General features: G+C 46.0%; 1 protein-coding gene across 1 annotated transcript in view; it reads left to right on the forward strand.

Annotated features, from left to right (window-relative positions):
* Window positions 1-15,836, forward strand: part of LOC119460695 (atrial natriuretic peptide-converting enzyme-like) — a 30,048-nt gene extending 14,212 nt beyond the window's left edge. Inside the window, 5 exon segments of the mRNA XM_037721747.2 lie at window positions 317-427; window positions 1,728-1,862; window positions 5,361-5,480; window positions 15,160-15,282; window positions 15,747-15,836. Of these exon segments, the coding sequence (XP_037577675.1) occupies window positions 317-427; window positions 1,728-1,862; window positions 5,361-5,480; window positions 15,160-15,282; window positions 15,747-15,775 (518 nt within the window). The 3' untranslated portion in view covers window positions 15,776-15,836.
* Window positions 15,837-17,098: the final 1,262 nt, after the last annotated feature.

Consider the following 17,098-nt stretch of genomic DNA (forward strand, 5'->3'; position numbering starts at 1 on the left):
AGCTTGGGACGAGCCCACGAGAAGGAAACACGATCGACACTCTGACACTGTGCCGCGCCATATTTTCGCGCCGTCGTCCCAATTAAGCATCGCTGTTCAAGCGGCATGACTGAACGAGCCCAACGCAGTGCGTTGGCAATTTTTGACACTTTCGCAAATCGTCAATCATTTTCAACGCAGCTGTGCGGTCAGTTTAATAAAGTACAAGTCTGCGCAACATTGTTTTAATGGCATCAGCCCGCAATGTAGTACACAATACGAGTGTGGCTCAATCGATTCCGCGACATGACCTGTACTTGGTGCTCGCCCGCATCAGCGTGCATGCGCCAGGAACACCAGTGCCCTGACCTGACGTGCATCCCGAAGCAGTGGAGGTGCGACGGCGTCCGGGACTGCCCGCTGGCCGCCGACGAGGCAAACTGCACTGGTAGGTATTGGCACCATGGTTACAGCATGCTTGTACAACGGGGGTGATCAGTGCATGCTTCGTGCAGTTATCTGAGCTTCACTGCAAGGATTCCCAGGGTTGTGCCTGAGGCTACACTTTTGGAACATAATAATGACGACTCCAGAAGTTAGTAGATGCTCCTCCACCACCACCCCTGGTAACCTTATTGGTTATGAGGTACCCACAAACTAGTATATCACTTTCCAACGGGAACACCATCACTCGGGACATCTCGGAGAGCGCTGTCGCTAGCTTCCCAACTGGACTCGATGGTGCCGCCGAGACCGGCGCGGGGACAGAGTACTTTTCGAACAATGTTCGAGCATTTTTCGAGCTGTTCGATAGCCTCAATTCCAATTGGAAATGAATAGAGCATTTTTACAATAGTGCGTACGTCTCAGTATATGCACGTACAACATAAAATGGGGGCACGCGAATTAGGTGTGTGTCGGGCGCGAAGACATACACTCTTGAAAACAATCGAATAAGGGCAAATCCATCACTGTGGGAGTAACTTCTCTTTTATACTCGACTCCATGTCCGAGAGTCCTCGTACTCCCCCCGCTGGCGTTTGTTTACTCCGCCTGCGCCCGAACGCACTCCCTTAATGGTGTACGCGATTATTCTCGCTAATAGAGTCAAATATGGAGCACGCAATTACTCCTGCACAAATGTATTGCCCCCCCCCCTTTTTTTTTTTTAAGGCGAGAGCCTTTTATGTCTCATGAGTCAGTCGACCTTGAGCGAAAACGCGTCGACGACACGAAAAGTACAAAAAAAGAAAAAAAGGCTACGAACCCTCGACCTTTGGCAAGAGTCGAATCCACGCCCGTAAGTGGGAATCAAACCCTCGACCTTTGGAATTAAGAGGAATGTCTAAGCGAAGGACACTAAGCGAATTAAGGGGGATGACTAAGCGAATTAAGAGGATGAGTATGCGAATTACGAGAGATGATAAGCGAATTAAGGGGGATGTATACGTGACGTGTCCGTCTTTAATGCATCGACACTTGGGCTTTCGCCTTCAAGTCGTCTTAGGGATAACATAGGAGACCCTGCGAATTTTCTTTTTTTTTTTTTTTTTCGGTGTACACGACGGCGGGCGGGGCGCGGGTGGTGTGCCAAATGAAAGTGTATCATTGATGCTGGAACTGACACGAATTATTTCCGTTTATTCGGTATAGGCGGAAAACGATTACCGATAACTTGAGTGTCCCGCGACATGATATCGACTGGAAAAAAAAAAAGTTATAATCCCGTATCCTACCACGGCTGCCAGGCCGAGGCGCATCAAAGGTGTGCAGTCACGAGGAATTCCGCTGCGACTACCGCTGCATCCCCAACACGTGGCGCTGCGACGGTGAACCGGACTGCCAGGATGCCGCCGACGAGAGGCACTGCCCACCAAAGCCAGGTGAGTCGCGTGCTGCCTTATTCCGTGCGAGAACCAGCTGGCATCAAGTCTGCAACCTCTCTCGCCAAAAGTGTATAGCACAGTAAGGGTGTTTGCACAACAACACGTACAAACAGCGCGAATTATATATATTTTTATTTTTTTAACTAGCTGCAACATTTCTTTTTAATTGCCTGTGACAAATAGCACAATTGTAACCCTTCATCTCAATTACTCATTACCCTCATTTTTTTTAAAGATCGCGAAAATCGCACCTAATTCGAGGTATTTATCATCGAATGTCAACGGTAAATTGAGGCAATATCGAAACCGAGCGCCGCGGGACGCTATCATGTCAGACCGAAACGCCCCGTGACGACAAGCGCTGAACGTCTCGGCCAGCCTTGGCATCTACTGATACGGCACCTAGCAAGCATGTGCCACTGTGTGTCGGGTCAGGATTTGCCGCGCCCAAGCTGTATCATTCAAACTTCACCCCACACTTCTTTACGGGGTGCTGCCGTCTGACGCGCAGCGGGAAGCGCTCAGTCTCGATATTGTCTGCATGGATTCGGCCTTCAATTGCTTCAATTTCGATGATGAATATCTCAAATCACGTGCGATTTTCTTTTATTTCTGAAAAAAAAAAAGGGTATGCGATAAATTGTGACGCCCTACAAGTTTTCCATATAAACAACTGCCCTCAAGTTAATAATAAAAAAATTAACACATTTTTGTTTATTAGTCTTTTCAGAGTAACTTAAGCAGCGGCAAAGTATTTCCGCCTCGCCGCAGAGATGTATGCGAATACGACAGCTGTCTCACGGTTGGAGTTTTTTTAATGAAAAATCTGTATTGCCAAAACAAAAAACAAACAAAAAAGAAAACGCCATGTTCAAGTGCTCCTTCTTTCTGGTTGCCTTCGGGAATCGCAGCAGCGCTTTTGTGACCTCCTGCAGCTGTGATATGCGAGACCATGTAAGCTAAAGCCAACCTATCTGCCTTTCTGTAATACGTTATACACGGTGTTTCAGCGAACACTTTCAAAAATTCTTAAAGGTTGCCTGTGGCAGATAGCCCAATTCTAGTTAATGGGCTATCTCTCTACTCGAAGAGGCGGACAATGTTAAAAAAATTGAAATGCATAATCTACTAATTAACAAAAATAGTTAATTAAGCTTTTAACTAATTACCTGATGGCCCATATTGCAATTTGCAAATTGTAGCCGTGGAGTTCGCTAGGCAGATCCACTTGGAATTAATTCTCAGGCACCAGTTTCGAGATATTAATTCCCGAACTTTGGCGGCATTCTGCATTGAAGCACAAAATTAACTGGAACGCCAATGCATTTCTCAGCAAAGTTCAGGAATTAATATCTCGAAACTGGTGCTATCCTGAGAATTAATTCCAAGTGGATCCGCCTTGCGAACTCCGCGGCTACAATTTGTAAATTGCAATATTGACCATCAGGTAATTAGTTAAAAACTTAATTAATGATTTTTTTAATTAGTCGATTATGCATTTCAATTTTTTTAAACATTGTCCGCCTCTTCGAGTAGACCAGCTCATTAACTAGAATTCGGCTATCTGGCACAGGCAACCTTAAATAACTTTTGAAGTTTTTTTGAAAAAGTTGCTTATTATATACCTGAGAAAGCTAAGACCAAACTTCGGCTTGTTGAATTTCGCACTGTCATCACGGACTTCCGTGCATCTTCTCGTACCTGGGCCGTTTTGGAGCGGGAAAAATGTTCTAGATTCAGCTCGCAGGTCTTTTAGAATGCAATGTAGCCCTTCTTACCGATAAACGATGATCAACCTAAGCAGGCCCGTTACAAGGGGGAAGGTTAGGGGGTCCTGACACTAGCCAAAATTATCGCTGCGGCGAAATACTGCTCATAACAACTTACAGAAATGTCATTATATTATATGCACATGTCAATATATGTATTATATGTACAAGGTTGTTCGTTTTCGGGTAAAACCCGATTTTACCCGAGTTTTACACCCCGAACACGTTTCAGGAGAATCGGGTTACACCAGATTTCTCCCCGAATTCCAAAACCACCATACCAACCTTTCTTTCTTCTTTTTCTTTTTTTTTTAACGCTGCAAGGAGTATGCGGTTCAGACGCTCTATAGCTACTGTGCCTCGCGATAACGAAGTTAGATCCTGTTGGCTTAAGTGAATTGCAGTGACCTATAGTTCATTTCACAAGCTGCGTGCAGCACATTGTTGTGCCTAGATAATGGAAGCTGTGATGTCGTGAGAACTTTCTCTCAGCTGAGACACGTTCAAAGATTGGACAGGTCTCGGATGGAGACCGACATGTTGCGCATGCAGATGATAATGAATGTTAACAAGGATGTGTAAACAATCAATCACCAGTTTTTCGTGAATAAAATGTTTCATTTCCTAGAAGTTATCACACCTGTTTACTATCATTATAACTTATTAATTCCCAAACAATCGCCGAATTCCAGAGCATTATTTTGCTAGAAAATCATGATGCCCCCCCCCCATAACCAGCTTGCAAGAGATCCCTAGTTTTAACGCGTTAGTGTTAAGGAGCTCGTGATACCCTCCGATTAAAAAAAAATAGAAAAAAAAAGAGAAAGAAACTGAACATTTCTAAATCTAACCCGAAAAACCCTAATTTCGGAATGGTTCCACAAAAAACCCGATTTCTCCCCGATTATCAGCTTGCAAAATAGCACCCGATTTTACACCCCCCCCCCCCCCCCCCATTAACATAAATACAAAGCCAGAGAACGAACAACCCTAATTATATGTTTGTACTATACCATATATGTCAGCGATGTGCTTGATTCACTCGCGATAATGTTTCAAAATGGCGGTCGTTGTCACCGCAAAACCCCTCCCGAAAATAATTCCTGGGTACGGCCCTGAACCTAAGCATTCAGTACGCACAATCTCCGCCCGCGAAACCTCATCCCCACCTGCTTGCTGTCACTTCGCGGTCCAAAACGTAGTTCCCCGAGAGACGCCAATATAGAAATTTCGCCTCCGCCGCGACGTCACGGAAATGAGCGAATTTTATTGGTTGGCGCATCTATCGTATACACGTTCTTCTGGAGTTGGACAACGGTGTACTGGTCACTGCATTTTGAGGTTGTCACCGCTCCGTGTCGACGCCGTCAAAATTCCGACGACGCCCGCTGCTGCGAGAACCTCAGAGCGGCGTCGCCATCATTTCGGGAAAAGAGTTGCTGCTACTCCGCAGCTCAACGCTCGAGGTCGCGGGTCCAATCCCGGCCGCTTTTCGATGGGGGTGAAATGCAAATACCCGTGTACTTTCATTTCGGTGCACGTTAAAGAACCCCAGGTGGTCAAAATTAATCCGGAGGCCTCCCACTACGGCGTGCCGCATAATCAGGTCGTGGTTTTGGCACGTAAAACACCAGAACTGAGTAAATCTTCAGCGTCCCTTTGAACGCAGAAGTCACGCAAAACGGCGAAGCGAAAACCGACGTGCTCGGCGTTCTTCGCTTTGCAGTGTGCGGCACGGGCCGGTTCCAGTGCAGGGACGGCTCCGGCTGCTTCCCGCAGCGCTGGGTGTGCGACGGAAAAGCCGAATGCCGGGACGGCAGCGACGAGCAAGACTGCACGAGCAGGAGTGAGTATAATACGTGCAGTCGCAAACAGGGACTGCAAACATCGTTGTGTCGATCCCGTTGCCAAAATCGAAACAAGCTCCTTAGCTTACCCTGTAATGACCCATGTACCGTATAAGCTACGCCTGTCGTTTCGACACCTCGAAGTTCTGATTTGAGCACGGGATTGAATCTGAACGCATAGCGTGTGGTAGCGTTTTTGATACGCTGGAGAGAGTTTTCAGCTGTGAATATCTCAGCAAACGAATTAAAATAATAGCTATACTAATTGCCTAACGACTGAAGTAAGAGTTCGTGTCTTATGTAGAACTGAGTTTGGGCATTATAGGGCGAAGACACTGCAGGCAGTGGCGTAGCCAGAAATATTGTTCGGGGGGTGGGGGCTCACGTTGGAGCGCAGCTCCTCCTTATAGAATGTGTCGAGATATCAGATGCATGAATACCTGCATTGTCATTGCCAATTGCCAATACCATTGTATATTAGATGCTGCAAACGAATTATTGAACGCTACGCACTGTCAAGTAGAAGATGTATTTTTTCATAAAAGAATATATTCGTATGTCCCAAAAATTGTGGCAGCAATAACTGATATCAATGCTTTTGCGCTTTTTTTTTTGTCTATTTAATAAGCGGAGAAAATATCACACGAACTTTAGAACTATATCAGTTCGAAACCATGCAGCAAAACAGTGCATGCGGCTGATATGAAAAACGTAAAGGCCATGAAATGGACAAGTTGAGGGCAAATATTTTCACGAATCTCTGTCATTCAAGAACCTTGTTTAAATTTTTGTACATATGCAACGGCCAGGGAAAAACCTCACTGACGCTGTCCTTCGTTGCAATAGATTGCGCAGGAGCAGCTGTCACCGGTCATGTATTATAATTACACCGAGATTATAATCGCAACAGTGAGTACATATAAAAAGCAGGACTTCTGCAATAAATACATTAGAAATGCGAAGATACAACTTGATAAAGGGCAAAAATATGTCGCTGAAATGAAAGTTCACTGCTTGTATACACAAAACCTCGCAACAATATATATATATATATATATATATATATATATATATATATATATATAAGCCTCCAATAAATCTACGTATTTAAGCAAACGTCACTGTATGCGTATATAATGCGTCAAATAAGACAAATAAGCATGTTGCGCAGTCACAGATAGTAAACTTTACGCATAGAAAGACAGACGATCCAGGCAAGAACAAAACTATGATCGCAGAAATCGTGATATGTACTTGGGCCATGCGGCGGTCGCGATAGCACCATATTTATTTATTTATTTATTTATTTATTTATTTATTTATTTATTTATTTATTTATTTATTTATTTATTTATTTGAAAATACTGCAGGCCAACTTGGCCCAAGCAGGAGGGGCAGATACATGATAATAAAAACAATGATAAAATGATACATACAATGGTACAATATTGACGCAATAGATAACAATACGCTATAAATACAAAGCATCAAGGACAGAAAAAAGCTACAATGAATACATAATAAGTAATAACGCATTATCACGTAGTTAATGGGGTCTTTAAGGTAATAAAGTGAAGTGAAGTTAATCAAACCCAACATCAGCAGGAAAAAAACCTCACAACTAACATAAAATGTGCTCCTCCAGAGACTGAACGAAATTTGGCGACATATTACTGATTCTGGAAGTATATTCCAGTCCTGTATAGTTCTCGGAAAATAGCTGTTTTGGAATGCTTTAGTTCTGGCAAAAATTGGTTGCAAAAAATGAGCTCTAGTGTGTCTTGTTTGCCTTGTTGTTACAGGGCGAAGGTATGGAAGATCAGTTAACTTCGTGTAACCAGTCATTATATTATGAAGAAATTTTATGCGATGGAATTTCCTTCTAGAATGTAAGGAAAACTTTTTTGTTTTTCTTCATTATTTCACTTGGGGAATCAGATCTTCTATATTTATTAAAGATGAATCTTGGGGCCTTACGCTGAATCATTTCGAGCTGATTATTATCTTTTATCGTGTGTGGGTCCCAAATTTGTGACGCGTATTCTAATTTTGACCGTACATATCTGTTTACAGCGAGCAAGCGCACATGAGGAGGAGAGCATTACGAAGTTTTCTGCGTAAGAAGCACAACTTCTTAAATGCCTTCGAACATATCTCAGATATATGTTTAGACCAGGTTAATTTATTAGTAAAAGTAACTCCAAGATACTTGTAACTGTCAACGGTTTGGGAAATAATAATAATAATAATAATAATAATAATAATAATAATAATAATAATAATAATAATAATAATAATAATAATAATAATAATTCCTATAATAGAGGAATAATGCAGAAATCAGTACGAAAATTTGTAATTTAACTGCCTGCAGAGCGGCAACAAATATTTGACACCCAAAATTAAAGAAGGGTATTGCTTCGGTTCAAAAAAAAAAAAAAAAGTAAAAGCAGGTGGCTAAAAAGGAATGAAAAGGCCAAACCACGGTTTACACCGTGGGCCAAACGAAAGCCACAGATGATGCGGCAAGTTGAACTATACCCAACATCCGAGTGTGTTTGTTGGGAAACGCGGCGTGGGCCAGGCTTTCAATGAGCAAGGTCGGTCAAAATTGGTTATTGGTATTCTCGTAATTTTTGTATTCGCGTGATAATTGTGATCATGATGCTAACTGCTAGAATAAACGGCGAAAATTCCTGCGGTTTTAAAAGCTAATGAACAGTCATACGTTTTCATAATTACGAGTTTATGGACCTGAAGGAACAGAGCTTTTACTTGCATTGATTTTTGCCGCTTGCTATTTAAAGGACAAACTTCACTCGGCGGGGAAGTTTAGCGAAGCGGTCAATGACTTCGGACACGTTGATGCCGACGTCACTGTGGGCGTATAGAAGCGCCAGCCTAACCATGCGTTCCTCAGACATTGTAGAGCGCAAGTAGTTTTTTTAGTAATCTCATGTTAAAAATATTCTCTCTGGGCTGGCAGTGGTCACTGAAACGGTGACTAGAATCTGCAGCAGTTTGTACTCATTTACATAGAACCTGCAGCCGCAATGAGAGAGGGCATCTATTCCGGTGCTAAAACCTAAAAACACTCCTTCGATGTCATTGGCATCCTTGTTTAGGTACCTTGCACAAACAGTAAGCTGTTCGATTCCAGCAATATCCGTCGTTTCGTCAGAAAGTATGGAGAAGCAGCCTGCAGCGTTTACTTTTGCATCTAGGCTTTCTTTAATAATTTCACCAAAAATTTCTATAATTTGGTTCTGTACATATGGGCTTAATTACGAGGCATTACTGGGTCAACGTTGAAAATGGTTCTTCAGATATGTATCTCCACAATCAGCTTACATGGGAAGTGCTCTGAAAATACCAGTATATTCAGCTGGGGCTTTGCTTAAATCCATAGGACCACTGTCCCTATGGAGCCAGACCTTGTCGCCCGCAAAAAAGAACTGCCTCAATAATAGGCCATTAACTTTCTTCTGTTTTCTCTTATTTTACTTTTGCCTGCACTGATTCAGCTGATCGGTCACACTGGGCGCGCTTCCTGAAAATGCTTGGAGAAAATTATCAGCTGCCAGCTGACAGTCACGGTGATATTTAGTATTTTCATGTGTGTGGAAGATTGCGAGCGCGTGCATCCATTTCTGGAACGGCTTGGACACGAGGGCTCCAGTGCGCGCATATGTTGGCCCAAGTTTATAAGAACAATGAACCCATAAAGTTCCAAAATTGAAAATCTAAAGCACGCCTTTGGAAATGTCAGTGCACCTTGCGCGTCGAAAGTTTGAGAACTTTACACTCATAAAGTTTCGTAATTGAAATCCATGCGCTCGGCTACGCCCCATTACTGCAGGCACGTGAACACAGAAAGAGGCAGGCACCACGGTGCGCCCGATGTCCGTCCCATGTCTCCATGTTTCAATTACAGCACACCAGGAAACCGAAAAACCAGCGCAACCGTGCTGTCTCCAGAGTACGCTCGATGAATGCACAGGAATGTGGGGGCTAAATTAGTTCCAAATGGCGGTTACTCTTTCAAAACGCCATTTGCGTCTCTTTGACAGCAAATGTTTTATTATTCGGGGAGAAAATGAACGACACGCTTTCCTCGTCCAAGTTTCGCGATTATCAATGGGACGTCACCGATTTCACTGTCTCTTGTGCTGTAGATGCCCACAAATGTTCCCAGACCTGACCTCCTTTTTTCAGCACCATGTAATAATTTTTATTGATGATCGAACACTCAGCCAAGTCACTGCCAAGTCTCAGCCAAGTCGAGAAGACACTGCTAGAATCTACGACGTCGCTGGAGCTGGTATTTCGAGGTAGTCTCGCCAACCGGCACACTGTGTATGGTTTCCTTTAGCTGAAGCAAATGAAAAAAAAAAAAAAAAAAAAAAATCGGCAGAGACACTTAAGACTGCTTACGTGTGGGAATACGAAAGCATTATAGCGTTTGTAGACCTCGGAACGTCATGAACGCGTTCATTTTATACACTCATGACGTGGCACCACCTCCTCCCCATTGGCTGCGTCGTCACGTGCCCAATGACGCACGCACTAGGCCGCACCTTTAGTCGGCCAATACCGTGGAGCCGCCGCGGCGTCGGGGAAGCGTGCGCGTCTCGCACCCCGGAGACCCGGTTTCGATTCCCACCCAGACCGAAATGTACCAACATTTCTTTACAACAACATTAATTTACCTTTGTTTACAGGAACATCCTTAAGAAATTTGACGTCAATCCGAGCATTTCTTGACGTGTTTTCACTCTTTGTGCCGTCGGCCCCTTTTGGTACCATTTTTCGGTCACGCCGGTGGATTTTTGCGTCATGGGCCATATAATGCTTTCGCATTAAAATACCTGTACCAGATAGCACAATGCTAACCCTTGAGCTAAATTACTCGATGAAGTAACGTGATTAAGCTAACTTTTTAATTAATTACTTTGCGTCACATAACAAGCCTTCTCAGAAAGAGCACGTAGACCAGCCCGCACTCAAAAGGGTAGTCCCGAGAGCTCAGAGGCCGGGAACTACGATGTTTAAATCTACGATTTTTAGCTAGCGAGTACGAAAGGCATATCGACTTGGAACCGGCTTCGAGATATGCGCCGTCAAGCTCGCGCTAAAAGTGCACTGTTGTTCCACTTCTTTACGAAAATTCTGTTTTATGCCATGAAGCAGAAAATGTACAGGAACGCCAGTGCATTTCGTCGGACCCTATCAAAATTAATATCTCGAAACTGGTCTACTTCTGAGAATTCGTTACAAGTGCACGCCTTGCCAACTCAGCGGCTACAACTCGTAAATTTAAATATGTGCCGTAAAGTAATGAACGCATTTAAAAAAAAATATCGAAGCAAGGTTGGGGGGCGCGTTTATTACGGTGGGTAAATTTTATGGAGACTTTTTTTCGAAACAGCAAGAAGTGAAAACTAAGACGGTAATTATTTGAAAAATGCATAACTTATATTTGCAGTAAAGATAGACGTAAGCTATTTGCAAAACGTAACAGCATTTTTATTGCACTTCACCACGCATCGAAACCACGAGACCTGTCGTCCAGGTTGCTGGCCGCTTCATCCACACCGTGGTTCAACAGTTCGTCGGTCCGTCCTCGCAGCCGCTTCCGGCCGTCTGCCGTTATCGCAAGCATCACGTTGAAGCGCTGCTTTTCGGCAACTGCTTTGACACGCACGCTGCGTGCGTCTCTTTGCTCGACCATACTGCTCATCGGCGTGTCAAAGTTTATAGGTATCTGATCAGCGTTTCCGTTTTGTGAGCAGATAAACTCTCTGTCCTACAGCAGGCGTAGAACTCGACTTTGGACCCATCGCACACCGCGAAACCAATGACAGGCACAAAAGCGAGCAACAGACTACGCCGACCATGTGCCGGCCGCCCCTCTTTCGCCCTTTTTTCATTTTCCTGTGCTGCCCTCTGCCGCACGCCACCTCGAAACGTTTTGGTAGGGTGTCGGGGCTTTCGCCGGTTGATTTGTGCACCTGCATGCGCCCTTGTTGAGTGCGCATCGGCTGTGCATTTCGGGGATCGCAAATAATTATTAATGGCTTCTGCGGGGCAGCATGTCGTTCCTGGAAGCCACGTAGCACTCACCAACTATATATATAGGGTGAGAGGCGTGATAGCGCTGTTTTGTTTATAGTGTGGCCTATAAAGGTACGCTGAGTACCCTCTGCCGGCGCGGCTGCTTTGGAGTTTGTTGTTGCTGACTCCTGCACTTGCACCTCTCTTTTTTTTTTTCAATTCTTTTTGCACATTCTTTAGACATTTTGCATAAATAAGAAGTTTTCAACCGCGCAGCCTTCCGCGTCGGATTTAGCAAAGCGGTGCGCTTGTTTACATCGACATCTACAGCCACAGATCGTTGTTAGCGTCAAACATTGGGAAAAGGTGCATCGCTGATAGGAAAAAAAAAAGAAAAGTCGAAACGTCGAATAAAACACACATACCTGCTCACATGAGCCGCGTTATTCAACCGTGAGACGAGTCAGCATGAGCGCCTGAGCTACTACTCAACGGCGACTGTGATCCAGTTACAAATATCGGGCTGTTAATTTATTACTGATTCTCGCTTTTCTTTAACTTCATCATACTTAGTTTGCGCGTGTCATAAAGCATTATTATAGAAAAATGTGCTCAAATAAGCGCACATTTAAAGGCCGTGTTGTTCTCCCGCAAAAACGCGGATGCCATCGCTGACACCGTTGGTATATAACTGAGCGAGGCGGCTGTTTATGCTGCTGTACCGAATTTACCGTACGTCTCTTGTTTCGCGTTTGACGCAGAGATAAACAGTATATCTCAGGAATTAAGAAATGCGTGAGCATACCAACACGTACAAACCGACCCATCTACGTTGCGAATACGAGCGGCAGCCTACGGACGTGTACGTGTACAGATGTTGGCACAGCCGTTGGCACAGCCATTGGGCACAGCGCTGTGTCGCCGCTTGCAGATTATTGTGTACGCGCCGTGCGAAGCGAAGAGTAGTTTATTTCAAATCGCTAAGGCCAGAACTGAACTATAAAAGCAGTTTCCTTCGTCCTAACTTGCTTACTTTTCAGTACAGGTCCGCCGGTAGCGGTTGCACGAACTCGACGGAGCCAGGCCTAAGCTTCGCTGAAATCAACATTGGCACAAACTTTATGTGCACGGCTTGAGAGGGTCGAAGCCTTGCGCATTTCAACCTTTCAACTTCGTAGGCATGTTTTGACTCACTTTGAGCGCGATTATTTATATATACCAACGAAGGCGTTGCGGCTATCGCGTTATCGGTCCGACGGCCTATCGCGCGGGTTTCGGTCGAAAGATGGTATAGGCACGGTGATTTTCTCGGTGCCGTCGATAAGAAAGCCCGTCGCAGTACCAAAGCCAGTCTTACGCTACGCACACTTTCAGTACTGCAATGACGTCGAGCTACCAGTGGAGTTTTAAAGCGGTACACGGCACGAGTTGTCAGTAGCGCGCGTCCGAGCGCTTTTTTTTTTTTTTTTCTGGGGACGTTTCCCCCAGATGGGGCCGCACGGCCGCGCGCGCGACCCTTCCAAAACGTTTCGCGACTAATCCGCCAGGGCAGGGCGCATGCGCCGTCGGGCCGTGAAAAAGGCGGAAGAGTCCGTAAACTGTACAGTTGCGGAGAGCCAGTTGCCGTATGCCCGAGCGGAAGCGTGCGGGGACGCGCGCTATCACGGAGAGCGAACGCACTCATCTCCCACGCGCAAGCAAGGAAGCAGGAAGCCAGCGCCGGAGGGAGCGGGGGGGGGGGGGGAGCGGGGGGGGGGGGGGGGCACTTCTACTCTGCCAACAACCGCGCTCGTCGCTCGTCCGCACCGTCTATCTCCACACGGCTCTGACCTTTATGCGCCGTGCATTCGCCGCTCAGTTTCCGTTGAAGCGATAGCCCGCACGTACCTTCGCCCGCTGCGGCGTATGCTTGCTGCCAGCGTTTTGACAGTCGTCTGCAGTCATTCAGTGTGATCTATTCGTGTTTGTTTGTGCGCGCTCACACCACGCTTGTTCATTCAGTTAGTAATAGTCTGGCTACATTTTCCAACGCACGCTACACATGCAATGCTGCCCGGATCGGCAGTGCAGCACTACAGGTGTGTCCCTTCGCACGCGCTGCCCATGGGAAGCGCTTCTCATCAACACCACCGTTTCACACGCGCCTTCTCGTGGTCATCGAGTCTCTCTTCATGTCGGTCTACTTACGCCGCAGCACACCTGCTTACTTAATCAGCTCATGTTTACTACAATTCATATTGCTACCAAAGCCGCTCACCTTACTTCGTACATTGCTGTGTTGCTATCGCATTCATTGCTTCGCCCTTAGGGCGAAACTGTGACATTTTTTTCTTTCTCTTTAGAGCCTGCGCGGTGCCTTTGCGCCGGCACTGGCGGCAAGCATGCGGTAAGAGCAGGTTGAGCGTTATCGCGGTCGCTGTTTCCGTCGCCTATGAGATTAAGTAGCGCTTGCTTTAAACACATGTGCGAGAGTAAAAGATCCTAGTCTCCCCGAAAAACTGTAGCACGGCCGTGGGACCGCACAGTAGCAAAGTTGGGGGTGCGTTCATTACGCAAGTAAATACGGTTAATTGGTGTAATTGTGTGAATGATTAAATTAAGTTTTTTTATTTCTCGTAGAATTAATGGCCGCCTCATCGAATAATTTAGCATAATGGTTAGTGTTATCTGCAATCGGCACTTGTTAAAAATATCACGCAGCTAAAAAAAAAAAAAAACTGGTAGTTTTGTTTATTTTGAGTGCTGAGCCTCCCGGAGCTCACGGTAAGGCAGATTTGAAGTTTTAGAAGTATGCTCTACCGATCACTAGCTCGGTGGCAGGCTAAAAATACACCGCCGTCCAACTGGACAATAATTTGTATAAATGCGCCAGCCATATGCCCGTGACGTCACGGTATATAGGTAGAGTGTACTAGAATATTTCTAGTACACTCTAGTATAGGCGAACTATATTGTACTTTCAATATCACCGTTTCTGTGGGACTGTTTTGATGCGGCGGAGACACCGGGACAAGGTGTAATGTGGTTTTGTGGGCGGCCGGGGCTTCTACTGAACTCTTAGACATCGTGTTAAACTCGATCGGCGACTTACACTTTCGTAGCTTCTAAATAGACCACTTCCACTGCGAACGGAGGCTTAAGCGCTTAAGCAATTTGCTAAAGCGAAAAACGGTTGGCGACGCCACCTGCAAAATCCCGTGTCAGATTCCCGTGACGTCACAGATTATGGCAGCGCCTGCCCCGCGCTAGTTAAGCGTCTAAAAGAAGAGAAACCGACCACAATGTAATGACTGTCTGTAAACGTTCGCACAGTTTTTATGCTAATGATCAAGTTACATGAAAATGCTGTGGAATTCGCGACGTCCGACTGGCGCTATCGGTTATTCTGCGTTTCGGGTCTAAATTCAAAACAGGAACGTTTGGTCCTCATTTTCTTAGCTGCTAACCAACGTATTTCTGCCGTGCAAAAAAAATAGCTCGAAGTGAGAGAAAGAGGAGTAATCTGGCTATACTGATTAGATATTCTTTTGTGTCAGGAGCGTTTGACGCGCGAAACGTGACTGGTACAGTGACTGCTGTGGTTACGTAACCCTGTGTTCTTGTCTCGCACCGCATCGATCACAGAATGCACGGCCGGCGACTTCCGGTGCGACAACGGCATCTGCGTGCCCTCGCTGTGGCGCTGCGACGGACACAACGACTGCCGCGACGGGAGCGACGAACGTCACTGCGGCACTTACGTCAAAGGTGCGCTCACAAGTTGGTTCTTTATTCTATGACTGGCCTTCTGCCACGCTTCAAGAGCGATTTTCAGCATAGCGTTACCGTTCTATATTTGTTGCACTGAGGATATCTGGGTATACCGCTGGTTGTTTCACCACGTAATTCTGCAGATAGCAGAGCCGGTACCCACAATTATGGGGCTACGAGGTCATATATGTGCTATTCGGCGAGACAAGAGAAAGCTTTGCTTTAACGTAACCGCGAGATGTGTGTGTGTGTGTGTGTGTGTGTGTGTGTGTGTGTGTGTGTGTGTGTGTGTGTGGTGTGTGTGTGTGTGTGTGTGTGTGGTGTGTGTGTGTGTGTGTGTGTGTGTGTGTGTGTGTGTGTGTGTGTGTGTGTGTGTGTGTGTGTGTGTGTGTGTGTGTGTGTGTGTGGACGCTGTTGTGATGCAGCACCCTTTCAGTGCCAACATGTTTTTCGTGTTTCAGTGAACGGCCGACCGAATACCAAACACTGAAGCTGGGCAACCAAAGACATCGCGTACGAAGCAGCGGCCAACAGAAACAATTCTTGAGCGAGAAGCAAGGGCAACTGCTCACGGGCCGGACAAGACAAGCCAAAATGTGCTCTTCACCGACATTTCTTCAACTTTCGTTTATTTCCATTCACGTGTGCCGGGGCGCGCGGGAACAAATGAAACTAAAAGAGCCACCGTTAAACTATGAACCACTCTCCGGACGGACGTCGAACGAGGAGAGGGTGGTGTCAGTCGCAACAATACAACGTGTCCAAAAAGACGAGCATTGGTCAGGCTGTCAAGTACACAAGCCAAAAGAGGAGGTAAACAATGAACAGGAGACGACCACTACAGGGCCGCATCATGAAAGGCGCGCGTTGGGCGACGCCAAGGTCTTGGCGTCTCTCTCTCATCTTAGTTTTGACGCACGCTGCCGCTTGGATACTTTTCGATGAGGCTGCTCGAAAAGCACTTGTGACACTTTACCATGTCCATCAAGTGTACGATCGCAGGATGTTCGACGCACGACTTCCGCACCCTGCTTACAATGGTGGCGCCGCAGGTCTGACACGTCACGTAGGCCAGGGGCCGATTGCACACGCAACTGCGCTCCGCTCCCTGCGAGCAAAAGAACACCGATGCTTATTCCAATACATATAAATATATAAAAACACGCGATTCCGCCATTTTAAGCGATCACAGCGCGAGTCATGCGTATTCGTAGCTGAGCTTGCGAAGTACTGGTCCCCGTGAATGCGGCACAACAGTACGGAAACTTCTCTCACTGATGGACTCATTAGCGATCTCTTCAGTGGCTATTTTCAGTTTCGATACTCACGTTCACACCCATGCCAGATGTAAAGTACATTACGGTTCACGCACATTATCATTCCGCGTAAGCATAATTCATCTGCGGTAAGTGGCTTTTGTGTTCAGGGAAACCAATAAAAATATATGCGATGAGCGGCGACTCGGGAAATTCTACCCCACTTCGTCCTCCACTTCACACCAACAGCAAACGTTAACGCGTGGAGCATAAGTGTTTACTTTCCGAAACATGCGTACGACTGAACCTATAACGTTGTGTTGTGTAGCGACGCTCAAAGCTCCCGCTTATGTCAACGCACAAACTCAACAGCGCCACGGTAGCCACGGCGCTGCTTCGGACATAAGAAAAAAGCCACGACAGCAGTGCCTCGCGGTGGCAGCAACACGCAAGGCGATGCCACAGGCTAGTGGTCTTGACACATACGACGTCGGCAGCTCTTCGAAACAATAAAACATGAAACGGTCTCGGGTTCACGAAGGCCCCATGCGCCCACC

Source organism: Dermacentor silvarum, chromosome 8 (genome assembly GCF_013339745.2).
Source record: "Dermacentor silvarum isolate Dsil-2018 chromosome 8, BIME_Dsil_1.4, whole genome shotgun sequence".
Taxonomy (NCBI): Eukaryota; Metazoa; Arthropoda; class Arachnida; order Ixodida; family Ixodidae; genus Dermacentor; species Dermacentor silvarum.